The following is a 20,704-nucleotide window of genomic DNA, read 5'->3' on the forward strand; positions in this document are numbered from 1 at the left end:
CAAAAAAAATGTGATTTCTTACAAGTGGTCAATATGTCAATCGCGAAGGCAGTGTGGGCCGGCGCCGCCACGCCCCCCCCCCCCCCCCGACAAGAGGTCCGCCGCGGACGAGGTTCGCTACATCGTCCAGGGCAGTGGTGGCGGCGGCGGCTAAAGACACACCGCCGCTGATGCAACGTTTTGTAATAAACACGAGACAATTTGTAGGGAAATCAGGGTACTTGAGGCCATGTCGGATCGGCCAGGGCGCTACACTGAACTGAGCCAGAGGGGAATTGAGGAAAACTCTCTCCATGGTGTCACATTGAATGGAGGAAAATCAAGTGACAAAAAACTCGACCCGAAACAGTTTTTCCTAACTGTGGCTAAGAACTTAGAGGAACGTATGTTATCTCAAGGAGGCCGGCTGCCTGATAAAACTGGATTTAACAAGTTAATTGAGGAGCTGAAGGTGCTTTACGCACAGTACTAGCCCGAGGACGCAGGTGCGCTGTATGGAGAGACTGAGGTTGAGTCGCTGTGCCAGCGCTTTAACATTGCCAACCCGCGCGCAGTCATACGGGCCTACAGGAAACACAGAGACTCGGAGGAAAAGACATCCCCGATGAACTGATGGAGTTACTTGTTGCTGTCAACAGCATTCCTATTGCGAGTGCTGAATGTGAGCGCGGATTTTTGCAAATGAACTTAATTTACACTCCCAACCGTTCCTCTCTGCTCACATCCACCATATCATCTTTACTCTTCCTAAATCTTGTTGGACCCCCCCTGGCTAAATTCAATTCAATCCAGTCCCGTACGTGAGGTCGTGGGTGGCCAAAGGACACAGAACTGCCACAGACACATGCAGTAAAACCTCCGGGAGGAGGAGGAGAATCCGGACATGGTCGTGATGTGGGGTGTTTTGGACTAAATATGATGAGCATACTGTCTATTAATAGGCCGCCGTGCCAATCTTTAAATAATAATAATGGAAGATTTATGTGATTTATTGTAAGCTTTGAACTTTTATTTTTTATGTTTTACAAGTTAGATCTATGTTGAGAAATTAATTGCTGACTGTAAGTCCCACCTGTGTTGATGTGGGCATTTGCCTGTGCTGTATAGCCTAAAATAATTGTTAATTATTGTCATAAAATTTATACCATGGATATTATTTGAAATTAAGGCTTGTAAGTCCCACAGCATTGTCAGTGGGCATTTGCATGTTTTTTTCAGCACCGTTTTCTGTATGCGTTCCGGGACCTGTGACCGTCTCGTCATCCCTGCGCTGTAATATGTACTTTGCGTTCCGGCACCTTGTGATTTACAAATTAAGCACTGGTGTCGAGTGCATGGAAGTGACAATAGATGTGATCTTATTTCTATGGTGTTTAATTATTTGCATGTTTAGTGGTAATTTGAGTGCTAAGCCTGTTGTTTTGTGGCAGAAACACCTTCAACCAGCAAGAAATTCGCACTTTCATGTGTTAAGTCATTACCCAAAAAGATTGGAATAAAAACTTCATAGCGTGTTCTTGAAGGTACTCACTCTTACGGCGCCGTAGGTAAAGGAGCAACATCAGCAATCCAATGATCAGCAATCCGATCACCACCACAGGAGCGACGATTTTCGAGGTTGAATCAGAATTTTTCTCTCCTTCTTGCTCTGCAGGAACAAATACATGAATTCAAAAGTCAGGTTTGCATGTACTGGTGGGAATTTCCCACTGACACTATTTACTTTCACTTTTATCCCAGAGGGGTCGGCATAGTTTGGACATGAGCTCAGATTAAAATATTAAATCCATTGTGCACGAAAGGGAAGTGTAAACCCTAGAGTTGCATGTTTGGACCGTGGGATGAAGCCACAGAACAGACACAGGGAGAACATGCCAGACCTGGAATCTTCCATCAAACATGCTTATTCCTGATCCACTAGCTTATTGCTGCTCCCAATTGAACCAATTGATGAATATCTTCCAGTGAGTGTGTGAGTGTCGTTTCTTTGTCAGGTGCATTTTTGTGAAGTTTTGATGATGATGAGATTTAGAGACGTGTTGCAGTCTGTCTGTTCTGTGAAGAGCATTTGAAAAACAGCACAATATGAGTTGGCTGCAGTTATGGATCAAATAAACAGATTGCAGCTAGGAGGAGAAAGAACATGGTTCGGCAGGGCACTTAAACCTGCAACACTTCTACTTTCCTTTTGTGCTTCAATGTTTATCTGTGTCAGTTTCCTGGTCTATCAGCTCCTTTTTGGTTTCTGTTGGGAAACTGAGCCTATGTGGGAGTCTATGACGTCCCACTCACACAAACATGTGTTAGAGGTGGCTTGGGTTTCAAGTTACTGTCAGTTGTTGAATCTTAAACAATGCTATGCCTAATAGTAATAATATCCGTGTCGCTTCAAACTTCAGTTAAAGCACGACCTTAGTTGTCACTATGTCTGAAATGACTTCCATGTGCTGTGCTAAACAGTTCTAAACGGTGTGTGGCGTGTGGCATGTGGTGCTGGAAGACACCTACCGCCTGCTCTTGGTTTGTGTTCTATTTCAAATTCGGTCCACTCCTCTCTGCCGCCACTGGCATTGACCACCACGCAGGTATACTTGGAGAAGGTGGATCCCGGCAGCAGAGTCAGCTTGCTGGAGAGGTGAAACAGATCACTCGGGCGTTGCTCCGCCTTCATCTCAGAGCCTTCGGTCCACTCCGTGTTGTGCTCGACGATCCAGTGAATCTCACCTTTTGGGTAGCCACCGTCCGAGTTACATATCAGGGCAGCATCTGTGTTTGGTTTAATCTGCTCAGGGATGGAGCTTATAGTTGGTTTACTGTATTTGGCTGCAAAGAACAAAAACACAGTAGATGATCTGGGTTACAACAGTAGTGATTATTTGTCACAGTGAAAGTGAAAATAAGAAAATACACAGGAGAGCCAACTGATACTAAGTGAAAGCAAATACCAGGAAAGTCCCTCAACCTCCAAACAATCAAACTATCAAGACCTCAATTAAATCCTTCAACAAGTCAATTGTCTGTGTGACAAATTGATGTTCACAGAAAAACAAAACTACTTTACACAGGGTTAAGCTTTGAAATGAATTTGATGCCTCTGTCTCACCTGTGACTGTGAAGTTGGTGGTCTCTTTAAAAACGCCGAAGTCTGTTTCCACCGTGCATATGTAAATTCCAGCGTGTTCCACCATAGTGTTGGTGATGAGCAGGGACACGTTCATGTTCTTACTGTTCCAGGACGGCTCAGCAAACATGTAGTCTGTCTGCAATGTTGTTTTTCCTTCGTAAAAAAACAGCAAGGCCTTCTCCACCCCCTTTTTCGTCCAAGAGACCGTATTGATTTCCATGTCGACTGCCTCTTCTCTGGTTTTGACGACACACTGCAGCAGTGACTGCTGGCCATGCTTGCCGAAGCTTTCAGTATTGGACTCATTAAAAACTAAAGAAGAAAAAGGGGCGAGATGTCAGATTACATCAGCACCAAGTAACATTTCACTTTTCACATTGAAAAGCACAGATAATGGTAACACTTACAGCTCGAAGCACCAACACATGTCGCAGTGAAAATAAAGAAGAGGATACCAATGAGGGCCATGTTCAGTTCCCTGCAATGACAGTTAAATTAAACAATTTTTATTCAATTGGGAAACTCATGTTTAAAACACAGGGATCTGTTTTTGTGAATCAAAGCGCACATGTTGTGTTTTTTTCTGGGCAGCATCTCCACAAAGTCTTACCACTAATATTGCACATGATTGAGATTCTACTCAATAAAATAATGATAATTATTAGATCTTATTACTTCTGTCTCTGTCTCATCTACCTAATACTTCCAGAAATCTCTGTCTGTATGTATGTGTCTCACATATCTCAAGATCCCCTTCTTATCAGCTTCCATTTGCTACAAACTACTACAAAGCAGGATTTGTGGTTAGCGCGATAACTTCAGGTTTAATGGTGGTTCAGTTCATAGCGGGTTACTTCGCCATTGTAACTAATGCTGCATCTCTAACCTGCTGCAGATGAGGTGAACATGCTCAGAACCTATCAATGGCCCGACCAATCGTCAATTCATCAAGAGTCACAGATAATTCTCTGAGAAATTAACAAAGAAACGTCTCATTCCTCAAAATTCCTGGATCCAGATCCGAATCAAAATTGAATTATTCTTCCCTGAGAATAAGAATTCCCAGCCCACCTCTATCCAATAAGTTCCATGGTAAGTCTATTTACTTATATGTGTACTGTACTGTGCTTTGCGCTGGGGGAATTCCTGCAGAATAGTGTTACAGCAGGAATCCACACGCTGCAGGATGAGATGTGGCGAAAGATGTCCCTCATTAACTAGTGTTACGACCCTGTGTGTTTGTGTGACACTGTCTGTTCCTCCTCCTAGTATGTGAGCAGTCTTCCTTGAGTGTGTGTGTGTGTGGCCTGATTGATAGCAGGTGGGACCTGCTGATTGCGGCTCCGTGATTGGCCAGAGTGAGGAGAGGAGCCTACTTGAGGAGCTGACTGACTGCACTCTCCCTCTCTCCACCGAATCTCCCACATCCAACCAGGACCAGTGTCTGTATGCAGTATTGCTTTGTTGTGTATATCTGTAAGTAAATGAGATGAGTGTGGGTGGTAGCCCTGTAGGAGGGAGAAGTCTTTTCTTTTACCCTTGTTTTCTCCTGTGTTTTCCTGAGTTAGGAGTTAGATACGCTTTTGTCTTTTTGTTAACAGTTTTGTTTTGTAGCAGGAAAGTAGGGAATTAGATTGTTTTGTTTGTTGTGTTGGCCTTTCTCCCTTTGAAGTGGAAATAAAAGCTACCACTAACGAAAATCCTTTGTGACACTGGCCTGCTTGGGAGTGGGAAGAATGGGGAGCGCACCACATGTCATGTCTCTGTGTTCCCCTAGACCAGGGGCGTAACACTAGTGACTTATCATCAGCTACAATCTTTACACCACTGCACTTTGATTTTCCGGCTGAACTGGTCCCGGTTGCATCAACACAAAGATAAGACGAAAGTTTCCAAAGTGAGAAGTGTTTATTGTTAAGATTGGAAATTCCCAAATTCCAAACACCGGTTCTACAGTCTGATGCTTGTTGTTGCTCTAACACACCGGATTTCTTAGACGCAGAGGTGACACATCTGCGCTTCTTGTATCGTGCCAAGATTGACAGAGTCCTAATTCCAGCCTCTACACTCCCTGCATCCATCAGTTCAACTCCTGCCTACACATCCTCCCGCTTCATTCCAAGTGACATTGACATCAAACATTAACACTGAGTGAACAAATGTCAGACTTGCACTTCTCGGGTAATTTTCGAAGTTGGATGATGATTCATTTGATTTTACTTTATTTTAACCAGATACGACCACTGTGTTTGCACAATAATATATATGAACCTATATTTTTTTTGTTTTATTGTCTAAGTAACTTCAACCACATCACTGCAAGAATCCCTATAGGTCTGAAGTGTGTGTGGATTAGCTGAGGTCAGCTACAGCGAGTCATTAAACGTCACATAAACCCACAACAAAGATTTAAGTGTTTACATGACATAAGCATTCACTGAAGAGAAGCACATCTCCCCCCCTCTCTCCGTTCACTACACTGCACATCAGGCACTTGCACAGATAGACCCCTAGTGGTGCTCAAGCACAAGCCCTTTTGCCCTGGATGAGAAAAGTGCCCTTCTGCTGGAGCCCAATTTTTTCTTCTTTCATCAATATTTAAGAATAAAAATTACACTCTGTCATCAATTCCCCCAATGTGTTTTGATATCTGACGGGGCATTTATTTGAGTTCTTGTGAGAATTTCGCCCCGACATGCTCCGCTGGCCCCTCCCTCCTCCTCCTCATGCAGCGCTGAGCGCCAGACGGCTGCAGCCACTTCTCCTCTGACCCGCAGCCCCAGACAAACAGGTAATGACGCTCTGGGTGCAATCCCCCGACTTTGTTTGGTGATTAATGAACCACAACATTAGCGCCGCTGAAAACATTACGTCGCAACTGGTCCGACGTTTCCTTAAAAAATAAACCAACAAAAAACTGAAATCCGTGATTTCAGAGCCTTTCCAGCTGTTTACTGCCGTTTGTCATGTTTAATGAAGAGAGAGAGGGAGAGAGATACAGGCAGACAGACAGGCAGGCAGACAGACAGACAGACAGACAGGCAGAGAATTTAAAGGCAGTTTTACTATTCTACAAATTAAGTTCACTAGTTTTGTTTCATTTAAAATCGTAATTATTGAAATGAAAGGTAGGTCTTAAGTTGAGCTACATGACAGTCTGGTGAGTTATATTGTGGTATATTATTAGTGTTGTACTGCTTATACTTCAACTCTGTCAGAAAACAGTAAATGTGTGTGTACTGTGTTGTCAGCTTTATAGAGATTATGTAAGTCACTCTTGATTATTATGCACAAAATGTATTTATCTCATTTACAAAATTTGCAGCATAATGCCAAGAAAAGACAGACTCCAAAAGCAGAAGGACAGGGAACTGCAGCAAGCAGCTCAGGGTAGCATCTCTATTTTATATTGGATCAGGCCATCAACAAGTAAAACAAATAAGGGAGAATGAGTACGTTTTTATTTATTTATTATTATTATTTTTAATTTCATAAACAATTTTGGCGATGGGTGCCCTTTTTTTTTGGTTTGAGCACCTGCCCCCCAAAATGTCTGTGCACGTGCCTGCTGCACATGCAGCGTGTGTCCCGACAAGTGGTCTATGGGTTATGGTTAGGATAATAACCCATGGAAGACATGACTGTAAATATATCACACATCAATACAATAATAATATGAAGACAAACTCACAGTACGCGCTCCTCCACAGACAGGATCACTTCTGCTGCTGTACCAGACGCGGACTGACCGAACTGTGCTGCGGTGTCAGGGATCGGCGTTCCTGCCTGGTTACTTTCACTTTCATTGTGAGTAAGAGTAAGAGTTGCTATTACATCACCAAAAGTCAGGTCACAATAAGGGTCATGCTTCTAACACTGTAGAGTTAATATTTGACAATTATATTCAACATTTAACATTTAGATTCAACGTTTATATTTAACATTTAAGATTTAGATTTAATCTTTAAATTTAACTATTAAGATCTAGTTTTAACTTTTAGAAAAACTATTACATTTAGATGTAACAGTTAACATTTTGACATTTAATACTTGGGCTTAAGTTTGAGATGTACATTGTATTATTGCATTCCTTGTGCTTTTGAGAAATACAAATAATATTAAAAAAATATGTAAAAAAAACGTATCAAACCTGACACATGTAAATTACAATGTCCGTACAATATGGAGACAGAAAGAAGACCAACCCAGTGCAACTGCTCCCCTGAGTTTATAAAGTCTGTTATTAGCCAGACTGAGTTTACACATGCACGATCACAAAGCTTGTTTGTGAGTGTGTGTGAATGTGTGCGTGTGCGTGTGTGTGTGAGAGAGAGCGAGCGAGCAGCTGATGAATGCGCTGCTCTGAAGAAAGACTGAACTCCTTAATCAGATAATCTATCTTTATGTGCGATGAGTATTCTAGGATCATAGAATAAGATTCATAATATATAATCAAGCGCTCATAATGATAAATCTGACCCGAGACAAACGTGATCACTGGAAATTTCCACAGTATAATTAAGTGGGAGGAGGCGGAGTCAGATTTGGTTGGTTCAGATGATTTCCTTCACGGAAAACCCCGTTGGTGATCAGAAAGTCTTTCATTTTCCAGCTCTGCTCCAAGTCAACTAACTAACTACAAACTACATGCCCCCCCACTATGGGCTGTCACTTAACACGTCCCGACTGTGCAATATTCACTGTAGTATACTCATATGTAAAATATTTCTATGCAATATAAACCGTTATGGCCAATCCATTTACTGTACATATTCTTCTTTACACTGTATATACTACTGGTTTAATCACATATATTTATGTTTCTATATATTTTTGTTTATTTCTATTTCTTTATATTCCTTCTGCCAAGTACTGCATGCTACTTATGTGTTGTCTTCTGCTGCTGTAAGATTGCAACTAGTAAAGGACTTCTTATCCTAAGCGGCCAAATATATTGACATGCAGAATGTGAATGCTTGGTGCATGGATCATCATTATCGATAATACTGGATAACGTGAGCTTGCACATCGCTAAAAGAACAAATTAGATATTATCGTAGACAATATAAATCTCAAACCCCTACTTGACGGGACTATAACTATATAAACTATAAAAACATGCCCTAATCCTTCCTCCTCTTTATACTGGTCATTACAAGAGCCCTCTCCGAAAGACATGATGTCCCACATGGTTTTATCAAACACTGACTAGCTGATATGACACTCCCAGTGTGGTTTAGTCAAAACAAGTCCTCAGAACTGCAATCATTGCAGTTCTATGTGTACTCATGCAAGTATTCAGATAAAGCACAAGTACAACACATTGTCAAGGTTGATTATTATTGTTAATTTTCACTTGTGCCATTTCTCAAATTCAAATTTCTGCAGTGACTTACATCGAGCAACAGGAATTGGTAGGATGCAAACAGACGTGTCTTGCATCGGCACACATTAAAAAATAGTAGACACCACGGGAAATACAGTTCATGTACCTGAAATGTGGTTTTTTTTTGTTGCACGTCAGCTGGCAGACAGAGCAGTCACACCCACACATACACACACATGTTGACTCGACAAGAGAGAAGCAAGGAGGCGTTTGAATTTTAGTTTGAGTGATGCAACATGAAATCTACAAAAAGACTATTCTGTATTCTTTCAAGGTCATTGGCAAATGTAAAAGGGGGTAAAGCATAGAAAAAAAGGGTGAGCTGTCATAAGGTCACTTGTCAAATCTAGGATGGGTTAACCATAAACACCCAGGTGTCACAACCCACAACATTCCATTGACTCGCGATGGAAAAAACAAGGTCGTGGTGATACTGGTAGGATGCTCTATGAGGAAACCCAGTCTTGTTTGATGTTTGTAGCCTAACAAACAAACAGGCACACATTATGTGAGAGTCAATTTTACCTATAAAAACACAGGGCACCCAAAACCGGCACTGGGGTTCCGATAGTCTAAGGTTAGTGAGTGACTACTATATAAAAATGGCTTATTCCAATTCAGTTACCTGACGGGGGACCTACAGTTCTCATCTGAAGACAAATGTTTGCATCCTTCAGATCACAATGACAGTAATTTATGTTGCTCATATTTGGCTCCTATGTGGATATTAATACTATAATCAGTAGAAAGATTCCAACTTCATGCATCAACAATACAACAACTATTCCACAAAGAAACAACTAACAAACAGGTTGAATTATAGAAAAAAAATAATTCCACAGTTATGTTTCATCTCACACTCATACATCACAGACCAGATGTGCATGCACAATGGGTCGAAACTGAACACAGTGCAAAAGTGACAGCTTTATCTCTGCTTGTGTTCTAGAAACTGCTTGTATCATCACCTACAGCTTGTGCTGTTGCAATCAAATGAAGGGGAGGGGGGTTTAGCACTGGTTGATATGAGAGATGTGAACCTTCTACCCTTTTCGTCAGGTGTAATGCATTAGAGGGACAAAAGGCAGACGCTGAACCATATACATAGAAATACATAAAGTGCTTCTGTCAAAAATAAACAAACAATAAAAACAGTACAAACGGTATCAAGGTATCAAAACAATGCACTTGAGTGGAGGGCACTGGTGCCTCTTGGAACATTAGGATTTCCTGTGGCACAGACAGATGAGCTGGGGTTCCATGTTTGAAAAAAAAGAAAAAAAAGAAAAAAGTTTTGTAAAAAAGAAAAAGGATGAGTTCAGAGACACGTGGAGGTAAAGAGGGCAGTTGTTGGGCATTCAACCCAGGATGAGGCTGGACTTGAAGAGTGAAGTGAAGAGAATGGGTTTATGTGACTACATTGTGTGTACATTGGATGAAGTGTGTTATATAGTGATGTTATGACCTATCCCTGATCTGTTCTGTTTTATATATTGGATCACTGGCTCAGAGTCTATTGGGGGAGGGCTCTTCTTATCTAATCTAATTTGGAAAATAAAGATGTAAAATCACAAGATAAAAGAATAATAGTACAAGAAAAAAGTCATACATTTATGAGAAAAAAGTACAAATTTGAGGCTCTGTGTCATTTTAGAGCGGGCATATCAGACGATCAGCTGGTCGCCTGCATTAATATCAGCAGTGTGGAACATCTGGTTAAGTTATACTTTAGTACAGATTTCACTAACAATAAAGTCAAGAATACTTTGGCTCATCACCTCAATATGAATCAGGACATTAAAAAGATGTGAAAGAAACTGTGTCTGTGCTGAAGAAGGAACCGCACAGACCCGGAGGAAGTTGACTCTTTTGTGGATGAGGAAATGATCAACTGAAATCTGCTTACAACTCAAAGTTATGTCCTAGCTTCTAAAGAAACAACTAAATTGGGAATTGTAGTGAGCGGCTTACTTGCTAAAGAAAGTTTTTTGTTTCTTTATCCAAGTAATATTATGACTTTTTTCTCATTAAATTACAACTTAATTCTCGTACGACTTTCTTCTCAAGTAATTCTTTAAACTTGAAATCTCTTAATATGGCCTTGATACTCCATCATATCCTCTGTTGCACACATTAAGTTTAAAGAAAACTGTCAGCAGGTATACTGCAGGCAGACACAGCAGAATCAACAGGTGCTTACCATGATCACAAACAGAAATTTCTCCTTCCTAAAAGACAAGGAGAAAAGAAAGTCTTTCAACAGCTTTCATAGGAAATGCTGTATTGTCACAAGTCTACATGAAAAAGAAATACACGTACTGAATGAAGAAGTATCAGTAGTTATAACCTTTGTGAGGAGTATTAGGAATCAGAGAAGATGTATCACTTCATTTAACTTTCAGTTGCTTCCCTTTATGCTTCCCTCAGCTTCTGCTTAATATCGGTCTACAACTCATGATCTGGAGCCTGATCTTACTGTGGTGGGGGGGGGCGTCTGCTGAGCTGTTGGTTCCGTTGTTCCCTCCTCTCCTCAGGGGAGCTGACGGCCCCCCACACAGCACCCCATTGGGCATTCCTCCTAAAGAACAAGGAGACAGAATGGTTCAGATAGATGCGGCTTCAGATTTTTTCAAAGAAACAAATAACATGGTGATGTACAGTCTGTCAGATAATGACAACATCGTCACTACTGGGGATGCACCGCTCCAATAACCATATCGGATATTCAGTAGCTGGATCGGACATCAGTGACAACAGGGCAGAACTATGTGGTTATCTATTCCCCACACACACACACACATTTTGAAGGCATTTCACCATTGCCACAACAAGAAGTTCTACATATGGACGCCAGAGATTAGAGTATCAGAACAGATAACAAAAGGCTGCCATGCTTTGGCTGTTCAGAGTCCTCAATTCCCATCGAAGCGTGACCACATGATGTTCCGAGAGGAAATATGAACTTAAGTGACTAAAAATAAACCTTAACAGATTGTAGTATTTATAGTGGCTGTGAGAAAATCTCTGTTGATACTATCAGTAAACCCAGACTCAAGTAATAGAGTTAATAATGACACAAGAGGAGGGAATACATATTATAGCTGGAGACTATAATCTATTACCAAATCAATTTACAACCACATTTAAAAAAGATTATAACCAATGATCAACTAAAATAATGTTCAAAACTCATTTACCCTTTTGACAGGCGAAATAGAAAGATGACAAAAACATTATGATGAAGAGCAAAACACAAATAAAGTTTGAGAACACTAAAGAGGCGAAAAAGTAAAGCTTGCATTACCAAATTAAATAATGACACTACTAAAAATCTGAGTTGTATGTAATTTTGTATTAGGCGAATTAAGAGAAAATGAACAAAAAATAATTGGAAATGTATTCGAGGAAACCTGAACTAGAACAAGCATCTTCACATTAAAATGAGTCACACATAATAGTGATTTCAGTATGAAACATCTAAAACTTTGAAAGCGCAAAACTCTAGGAGACAATATACAAATGAATTTTTTACCAATTTTAAACAGAGTATGTAGCTATGCATTCTGCTTTAAAACTATGACAAAGTTAACAGAATGTCAAATTTATAAAAGTTCTTAATAATAAAATGCAAGTAAGTAAATGTTACTCTCGAAAAGAGTAGATCAGCCATAAGTCAATTAACAACTTACTCTAGATAGTAGTGAGAATTTGCATCGGTTATATTCAAGATTATTTATTACTCCAAATGAATGCATCAGTAAAGTCAGGTCGCTGGATGAAATGCAGTGAGATAAAGGCAAACCATTCCCACTTTCTTCTTTCGCCCCATTTTAAAATATTTTGGCATTCAGTCACAGTCACAGTGAGTATTTAGGGTATTATTAATATCTAAAAAACTATAAGTCCTGTGTACATTATACTTGGAAAATACCACCCCAGCTAAGGCAGGAAACCGTTCAGTATCCATCGAACAGTTCAGACGTGGGACATTTCCCACTTAAACGCCAAATCTTGTGTTTCATGATGTTGGCAAAGGACGACGAGGGGCCATTCAGATCCTTCAGGGGGGAAAAATAGGAAAGTTGCAGCCTGTGGACATTACTGCCTGAGATGAGGACACAAATAAACATGACCTTGTGGCGTGCACTCATGGGTGTGTCCTCTCACCCAGTGGGTCGATGGGAAATGTAAAGTCTGTAGCTATATATACTTCCCGTATGGGGAACATGTGCCTGTTCTTCCTGACTACTGATTAAACAACAGTAAGCAGTACCTGCGTCTCTGCCTTTCCTTGTCCTGCCACATTGGTGACCCCGTTTTTTTGAACATGTTCGAGGTGAAGGAGGATAGTGTCCCTTCCTCATCGGGGGAAGACGTTTTTTCTTCCCCGGCTCCCGTGGACCGTGTCTCCACGACGACCATGGCGCAGCAGCTTCCAGGATCGAACAGCTCCGCGGAGCACGTTAAGCTCCCGGAGTTTTGGCAGAACGACCCCGCGCCGTGGTTTCAGCACATCGAGGCTCTCTTCCATCTGCGAGGAGTAACGGCAGACGACTCCAGGTATTTTTTGGTGGTCGCGGCTTTGGACCAGCAATCCACCCGGCGCGTGATGCAGCTCCTGCGAGCCCCGCCGCTGCGGGGAAAGTACACCGCCATCAAGCAGCTTCTCCTCCGGCGCTACAGCTTGTCAGCCGCGGAGAGAGTGGACAAGCTACTGTCGCTTCCCGGTTTGGGTGATGGTTCGGCAGTGGACCTGATGGACGAGATGCCGTCGTTGCTGGGCTCCGAGGATGAGGGTTTCCTGTTCCCGCACATCTTTCTGCGCCAGCTCCCGCTGCAGGTGCGCGCAGCCCTCGCCAACTCTTCCTGTTTGGCGGCCGGCGACTTCCGTGGATTAGCTGAGGAGGCGGACCGGATCCTGCTGACTTCGAGGAACGTCTCCGTGCAGAGTGTGGCCGTGGAGTCCTCGCAGTCGACGTTGGAGAACGAGGTTCCGGCAGTGACGGCTGCAGTCTCCACCCGCACACAGCGCGGCCAGCTGTGTTTCTTCCATCAGCGCTTCGGCAGCAAGGCGCGCCGCTGCGTTCCTCCGTGCGCGTTCCAGGCACCGGGAAACGGAAGAGCCGGCGCTCGGTAGCAGCCGTGGGCGCTGGTGATCAAGAGGAGCTGCTGTTCGTTCATGACTCCATATCAGGTAATCAGTTCTTGGTGGACTCCGGCTCGCAGAAGAGCCTTCTCCCTCCTGCAGCTACGGACCTCTCGGCCCGTGGCAGTGGTCCGCGTCTGACAGCGGCTAACGGCTCGGCTATAGAGACGTTTGGTACCAAGTCTGTGACTGTGTGTTTCAATGGACGCAAATTTCTGTGTGATTTTGTTGTAGCCTCCATTACGGTTCCTATTATCGGAGCAGATTTTCTGTGCACTAATGGGTTGTTAGTGGATGTAACTAATCGCAGGCTCATTGATGCTGTGTCTTTTGCGTCTTTTCCGTGTCAGTCAGGGGGACCCGGGCCGTTAACACACGCTAATTTTGCGGCGTCAAAGGATGTCTTCCAGCGCTTACTGGCGGAATTTCCTTCGCTGACAACGCCCGCATTTTCTGCCGCGGTTACTAAACACGGCGTGGAACATTTCATTCCCACTGCGGGTACGCCCGTTTTCGCACGTTCGCGTCGCCTCGACACCGTGAAGTTAGCCACCGCGAAGGAGGAGTTTGCTACCATGGAGCGTTTGGGGATCGTTAGGCGGTCCAACAGCCCGTGGGCTTCACCGCTCCACATGGTGCCCAAGGCGGATGGTTCTTGGCGGCCGTGCGGCGACTTCCGCCGTTTAAATAACATTACGGCCCATGACCGTTACCCAATTCCGCATGTTCAGGATTTTTCGATTCGTCTGGCGGGCATGACAATTTTTTCTAAAATCGATTTGGTGCGAGGTTATCATCAGGTGCCTGTGCGGGCAGAGGACGTGCCCAAGACTGCTGTCATTACGCCGTTTGGGCTTTTCGAGTTCCTGCGGATGCCGTTCGGCCTTAAAGGCGCAGCGCAGACGTTTCAGCGATTGATGGACTCGGTGCTACGTGACCTCGCGTTTGTTTTCGTCTATTTGGACGACATCTTGGTGGCCAGCTCGTCGGCTGATGAACATTTGTCGCACCTTAGGCAGGTTTTCCAGCGCCTTGATGGGCATGGTCTCATTGTCAACACAGCCAAGTGCCAGTTTGGGCTGTCTGTCATAGACTTTTTGGGCCATCGCATTTCGTCGCAGGGTGCGGTTCCTTTGCCCTCGAAGGTGCATGCAGTTGCGGATTTTCCCCGTCCGGTCTCGGTCAGGTCGCTACAGGAGTTTTTGGGCATGGTAAACTTTTACAATCGTTTCTTGCCGCGTGCGGCCCAACTCCTGCAACCATTGTATGGTGCTTTGAAGCTTAAGAAAGCCAAGGACCAGGTTGATTGGACCCCTGTGAGGATCCAGGCTTTTGAGGGGGCTAAGGCTGCCCTGGCTAACGCGGCGCTTCTGGCGCACCCCGCGTCTCGGGCGCCCATCGCCCTCACGACCGATGCTTCAGATGTGGCTGTTGGTGCAGTTGTTGAACAGCGGGTTGCGGGTGCGTGGCAGCCCCTTGCATTTTTTAGCCGCGGTTTGCGAGACAGTGAGCGAAAATACAGTGTGTTTGACCGGGAACTGTTAGCGTTGTACCTGGCTACGCGTCATTTCCGTTTCCTGCTGGAAGGCCGCCCTTTCACAGCCTTTGTTGACCACAAACCATTGACGTTTGCTATGGCAAAGGTGACAGAGCCATGGTCTGCTCGCCAGCAGCGCCATCTAGCGGCGATCTCCGAATTCACAACGGACATCCAACATGTGGCGGGTAAAGCGAACCCGGTTGCAGACTGCCTGTCGCGTGTGTTGGTGTGCCCTGTGCATCTTGGGGTTGATTTTTCCGCTCTGGCTGCCGATCAACCTGGGGACCCGGGTATCGTTGCACTGAGAGCTGCGAGTACCGGTCTGAAGCTGGAGGAGGCAGTTGTGCAAAATGGTGGGCCTGCCCTCCTTTGCGACGTCTCCACGGGCCGCCCCCGCCCGGTGGTGCCGGTTGCTTGGCGCCGTCGGGTCTTTGATATGGTGCACTCTCTTTCTCATCCGGGTGTCCGGGCGTCGGTGAAGTTGGTGTCTTCGAAGTTTGTGTGGCCTGGCCTTCGCAAAGAGGTCAAGGAGTGGGCGGCCACATGTGTGGCGTGTCAGCGAGCTAAAGTTCACCAGCACACTAGGGCGCCCCTCGAGCCATTTTTAATTCCAGCCAGGCGTTTTGATCATGTGCATATCGACCTTGTGGGGCCTCTTCCCCCTTCCCAGGGTTTTACACATCTCCTTACCATGGTAGATCGGACCACTAGGTGGCCAGAGGCGGTTCCTCTGTCTTCCACGACATCTGCGGACGTGGCACGCGCTTTTCTTTCAGCTTGGGTCTCACGTTTTGGTGCACCGTCTGATATCACCTCTGACAGAGGCCCGCAGTTCATTTCGGAGCTCTGGTCGGCGCTAGCAAAGTCTTTGGGCACACAGGTTCACCGTACCACTGCCTACCACCCCCAGGCTAACGGTTTGTGTGAACGTTTTCACCGGTCGCTTAAGGCGTCATTGCGGGCTGCGCTCTCAGATGGAAACTGGTTGGATCGGTTGCCGTGGGTGATGCTCGGGTTGCGCTCGGCTCCTAAGGCTGACCTGGATGCCTCGCCTGCAGAGTTGGTGCTCGGTCAGCCGCTCCGCATCCCAGGGGAGTTTCTGCCTCACAGCTCGGCCCCCTTTCCGCGTCCTGCGTCACAGTCCGCTTGTGCACCGGTGCCCGTGCATCATTTTTCTCCTCGGTCTTTCGTGCCAACGGATCTCGCGACCGCTCGGTTTGTTTTCGTGCGTCACGATGCTCACCGGTTTCCCCTCCAGCCCCCGTATGACGGCCCGTTTAGGGTGTTAGAGGCGGGTTCTAAAAGTTTCATTCTGGACATGGGCGGGCGCAGGGAGCGTGTTTCGTTAGACAGACTTAAGCCAGCTCATCTGTTGGCCGGCGAAGAGGTGCTACCGGCCCGGGTTCCCCGTCGTGGTCGCCCCCCTTCTAAGACCCCTGTGTTGTTTTCTCCAGTTGTGCCTCCTGATCCTGTGTCTGTTGTAAATGATGTCCCTTCTGCTTGTTTCACCCCTGCGTTTGCGGACGGGGATCGGCGTAGCCGTTATGGTCGCCTCGTTAAACCCCCTGAGAGGTACTGACTTTTGTCCCATTTTGTATTTTTCCCTCTGGGTGTTCGGGGGGGGGCTGTGTGGCGTGCACTCATGGGTGTGTCCTCTCACCCAGTGGGTCGATGGGAAATGTAAAGTCTGTAGCTATATATACTTCCCGTATGGGGAACATGTGCCTGTTCTTCCTGACTACTGATTAAACAACAGTAAGCAGTACCTGCGTCTCTGCCTTTCCTTGTCCTGCCACAACCTAAGTGTGTCGTCACTCCAACACATAACCAGTATCCTATTGTCTTCTTGTGAGCCCAGATGCTGGAAGCTTCACTTTCACACTGAATGTCCTTCTTATATAACTCTGTTTACAAAAATGTTTCAGGCCTATGAATCATTTTGATTTCGTTTTCAATCCCTTTTGCCACAGGATCATTGTCACTGCATTGGACATGAGTGTGACTACACTTGCTCTATGACATTTTATCGAATTTTAAATAGTTTGTAGTAGGCTCTTTGGAATCATGTCTGAAAGTGATTGAGTTAGCCTGCTTCATTTTTGTGAAGCAGTATTGTCAAATTTTGTCAAAGAAGTCCAACGAGATTATTTACCCAATGTATTAGTATAAGATTATACCTATTAATATATAAAATAAGTAAACTATCACAGACAGAGGACAACACAGCCATTCACTGAGTCTCTCAGTGAAGCTGAGCTGAGAAGTCAGAGGTCAGATCAGAGAAAAACACTCAGTAATCATGAGAAAACTGCTTAGAAAAAGTTGATGCCTTTCAGGGACAAGTGCCAGTCTAACGAAACTTTGATCAAGGATCAATAATACTGTCAGGACAAAGCTCATTGAAATCAACCAGTGAGAGAAGTAAAAGGAGGAACTGGGAGATGAGGCTGTACTGAATTAGACCAACGTACAAAACAATGTATTTTTTTGAATGTGGGAAGTAAAAAGAGGAGGAAGGAAATGTGATGAGAAAACTTTGGCAAACTATAGCTTTGCCAAACACTCAGCCTGTGTTTGTGACTGATAAGACCCGCTTTCATCTTTGGAGAGAAAGGTAAACTAGACATTTTTAAAATCAGCTTATTTTAGCGGTTCCATTGCCAATGCATCCTCAACTTTGACACCTGCTGTGGAGATTTCCGTTACAATAAAGTCTGTGGATTTTGAGAGTTCTCCACATGACACACACTTAAAAGTTGCATTTGTTTTCTAATGCCCACCATTATTATGTTCTGTGGTCTGTGAACACAAATAACCACTGGATCAACATTCAATAAGCACTTCATAATAACACTGTGGTGATGATAATGGAGGCATTTGCTGGTTTTAGCTTGTCGTATTAGTTCTCCAAATAATCAGACAACATCAAGTGCTCAGTGCAGACCATGAAATCCAGCGTGTTTACAATAGAAAGCAAGTGTGATAACTGCTTTTTTGGCAAATGATAAGTTGTAGTATGAAGTTCAAAAAGTCTTGCATAATTGTTAAATTAAATTTGTTTCCTGAAGATCATCTTGGAACATCACTCGAGTTGAGTTCACTTAGAGCTGGCCTGTTTCATATTGTGATTCCACTGTCAAAAAACAAGTGGCGGCCCTCTACAGGCCAAAGATAATATATTCTCATCAAATTCACCCATATTTGATAAGTAACATTATCAATTTTAGATGGGATGGTGTACTACCCAAGCCAAAATAAACATTGATTTTATTGTATTAATGTTTCATTGTATATAAAAGCTACCTGGCTTCACCTACATTGAGAACTAGGAAAAGCACTGCAGGCTCTAAATAAATACAAGACAACTACATCTCTTAAAATAGATGTTTTCAGCTTAAAGAGGGTTTGTCTTTGTTTGTCTGTATGTGTGGTAAACAATGCTTCAAGATACTGGGAACCACTGCTCTAGATAAAGCTTACCAATTTAATTCATGACAAACATTATATCTTCTATTATATTTCATTTTGCTATGCATGTTTCTACATTAAAAAAAGGATTCTACTTTTTTGATTCTGGTGTTTAATTGAATTGTGATGCATGTATCACAGGTGCTGATCTTAGAATATACTCTTTTAATTCCATAATTAACTCTGTGACCTAACAAGGACATGAGGCCACCCATGAATATTTCAGATTCCCACATGGTGAGAAGAATACTGATTAGTAGAGAAACACCAATGTTTGCTTTTCTTATGACTGAAAGAGAAATAATGAATCATTAGGGCACCTCAACCTGTTCTGTGATACTGACCAGTAACCACGGCAGAAAGAAAATTGTACTTGTATGCATTTTATTTGTGGATGATATGATATGTTATCATTGATTTAATGCCATTCATGTCACACCATCTGTCCATATACGTTGAATATGCACAGCTGAGACACATATTTTTGCAGATGAGGCAGAATGTACCTGGTGGGTTGTTCCTGCGATTAAGATAGGGGTCCTCTGGCTCATCGAAAACACTGGAAGCCATCTTGTTTTTTCGGACGGGAGGTTTCTCCTCATCTGGACCAAGCAAAAAGTTGGAGCCGCCACCCGGTGGGCGCAGCACCCTGAAAAGAGAGAGATGGTCAGTTTATTTTATTTAAAGACATTTAACATTTTTGCTACTCTGTGCTTCTGCAACCAAACAAAGTGGTTGTACAGTATCTTTGCACAGTCTGGGCAGATTCAAGTTCCCAAAAGTGAAGCCAATCGCCCCCTGGTGGCTGGCTGCAGTATAGGTCATAATCCCATCTCTTCCATGTTAATGGTCTCATGTGGTTCCAAGAATCTGTAAGAGTAGAACAGGAGGTGGAGAATTCAGCTACCAGGCTCCTCTCCTGTGGAACCACATCCCACTCTGGGTTCTGGAGGAAGAAACCATCCCTCCATTTAAGGTTAAAATTATAATGCTCCTTTTTGATAAAACCTTAAGTTAGTGCTGGATGAGGTGAGTCTTCCTGAACCATCCCTTGGTTATGCTGCTATAGGTCTAGACTGCTGGGGCCACTCCTATCATGCACTGAGCACTTCTCCCCTTCTTTCTGTCTCTCTGCCCCCCCCCCCCCCCACAGTAATTTATTTATTTTACTTCATCTCACTATGTGGTTTTTTTTCCTTCCCATGGTCTCTCTCTCGCTCTCTCTCTCTCTTTGCAGGTATCTCTGACTCCAGAGGTGCAGGATAACAAGTATTATTATTATTAATAATTGTTGCTGCTATCAAGAACATATTTACACTTTTACTGTTTTCATTATAACTAGTAAGAGTTTAAGTCTGATGCCGTTCCTGGTATACCTCTCCTCTCCACTATCTCTCCTCTGTTCCACCCATCTCTCCCATCCTCCTCCTTTTTCCCTGCTCACCTCAACCAGTCGAGGCAGATGTTGCCCACATCGAGTCTGGTTCCAGAGGTTTCTTCCAGTTAATGAGGGACTTTTTTCTCTCCACAGTCACCAACATGCTGCTCATTGTGGGAACTCTTGGGTTCCTCTATAAAAGTTAGCGTCTTGGCCTTTTTTGTAAAGTGCTTTGAGATAATGTATGTCATGATTTGGCGTAAACTCTGCTCCAAATGTGAAAGATGGCATCGTTCATATCCAAGATATTAAAGCTTCATTTCAGGATAGTGTGATTAAGTGGAAAGGCTTTGTCCATCGTTATACACAATATATGTTGTTGGTCAAACCCATTTGTATCAACAATGCGATACAGTTCAACAACACTATTAACTACAGTCTGCAAAGTGAGCTTCTTATGAGTAGGATTTATTGAAGGGCTGATGTGTTTGCTTTATTAACAACAAAACTCCTGCCATGTACCACTGGAGAATCTTCCCTCTCACGTTAGGAAAAGTTAATGGACTAACCTGTGTTTGCAGAACTACAGAGGAACACTATATACTAGCTGAGCAGCATCATGTTGCAGAAGTGGAAGCAGATCTCTGTTTGTCACATGTATA

The 20,704-nt window shown here is 43.8% G+C and overlaps 1 protein-coding gene across 1 annotated transcript in view; it reads right to left on the reverse strand.

Moving 5' to 3' along the window:
* Positions 1 to 6,905, reverse strand: part of LOC133015342 (uncharacterized) — a 34,731-nt gene extending 27,826 nt beyond the window's left edge. The window contains exons 1-3 of the mRNA XM_061082525.1: positions 6,816 to 6,905; positions 3,532 to 3,602; positions 3,104 to 3,436 (exon numbers count right to left, since the gene is read on the reverse strand). Coding sequence (XP_060938508.1) covers positions 3,104 to 3,436; positions 3,532 to 3,592 — 394 coding nt within the window. The 5' untranslated portion in view covers positions 3,593 to 3,602; positions 6,816 to 6,905. The remainder of the gene's footprint in view (positions 1 to 3,103; positions 3,437 to 3,531; positions 3,603 to 6,815) is intronic.
* Between the last annotated feature and the right edge of the window lie 13,799 nt (positions 6,906 to 20,704).

The sequence above is a fragment of the Limanda limanda genome, chromosome 2 (genome assembly GCF_963576545.1).
Source record: "Limanda limanda chromosome 2, fLimLim1.1, whole genome shotgun sequence".
Lineage (NCBI taxonomy): Eukaryota > Metazoa > Chordata > Actinopteri > Pleuronectiformes > Pleuronectidae > Limanda > Limanda limanda.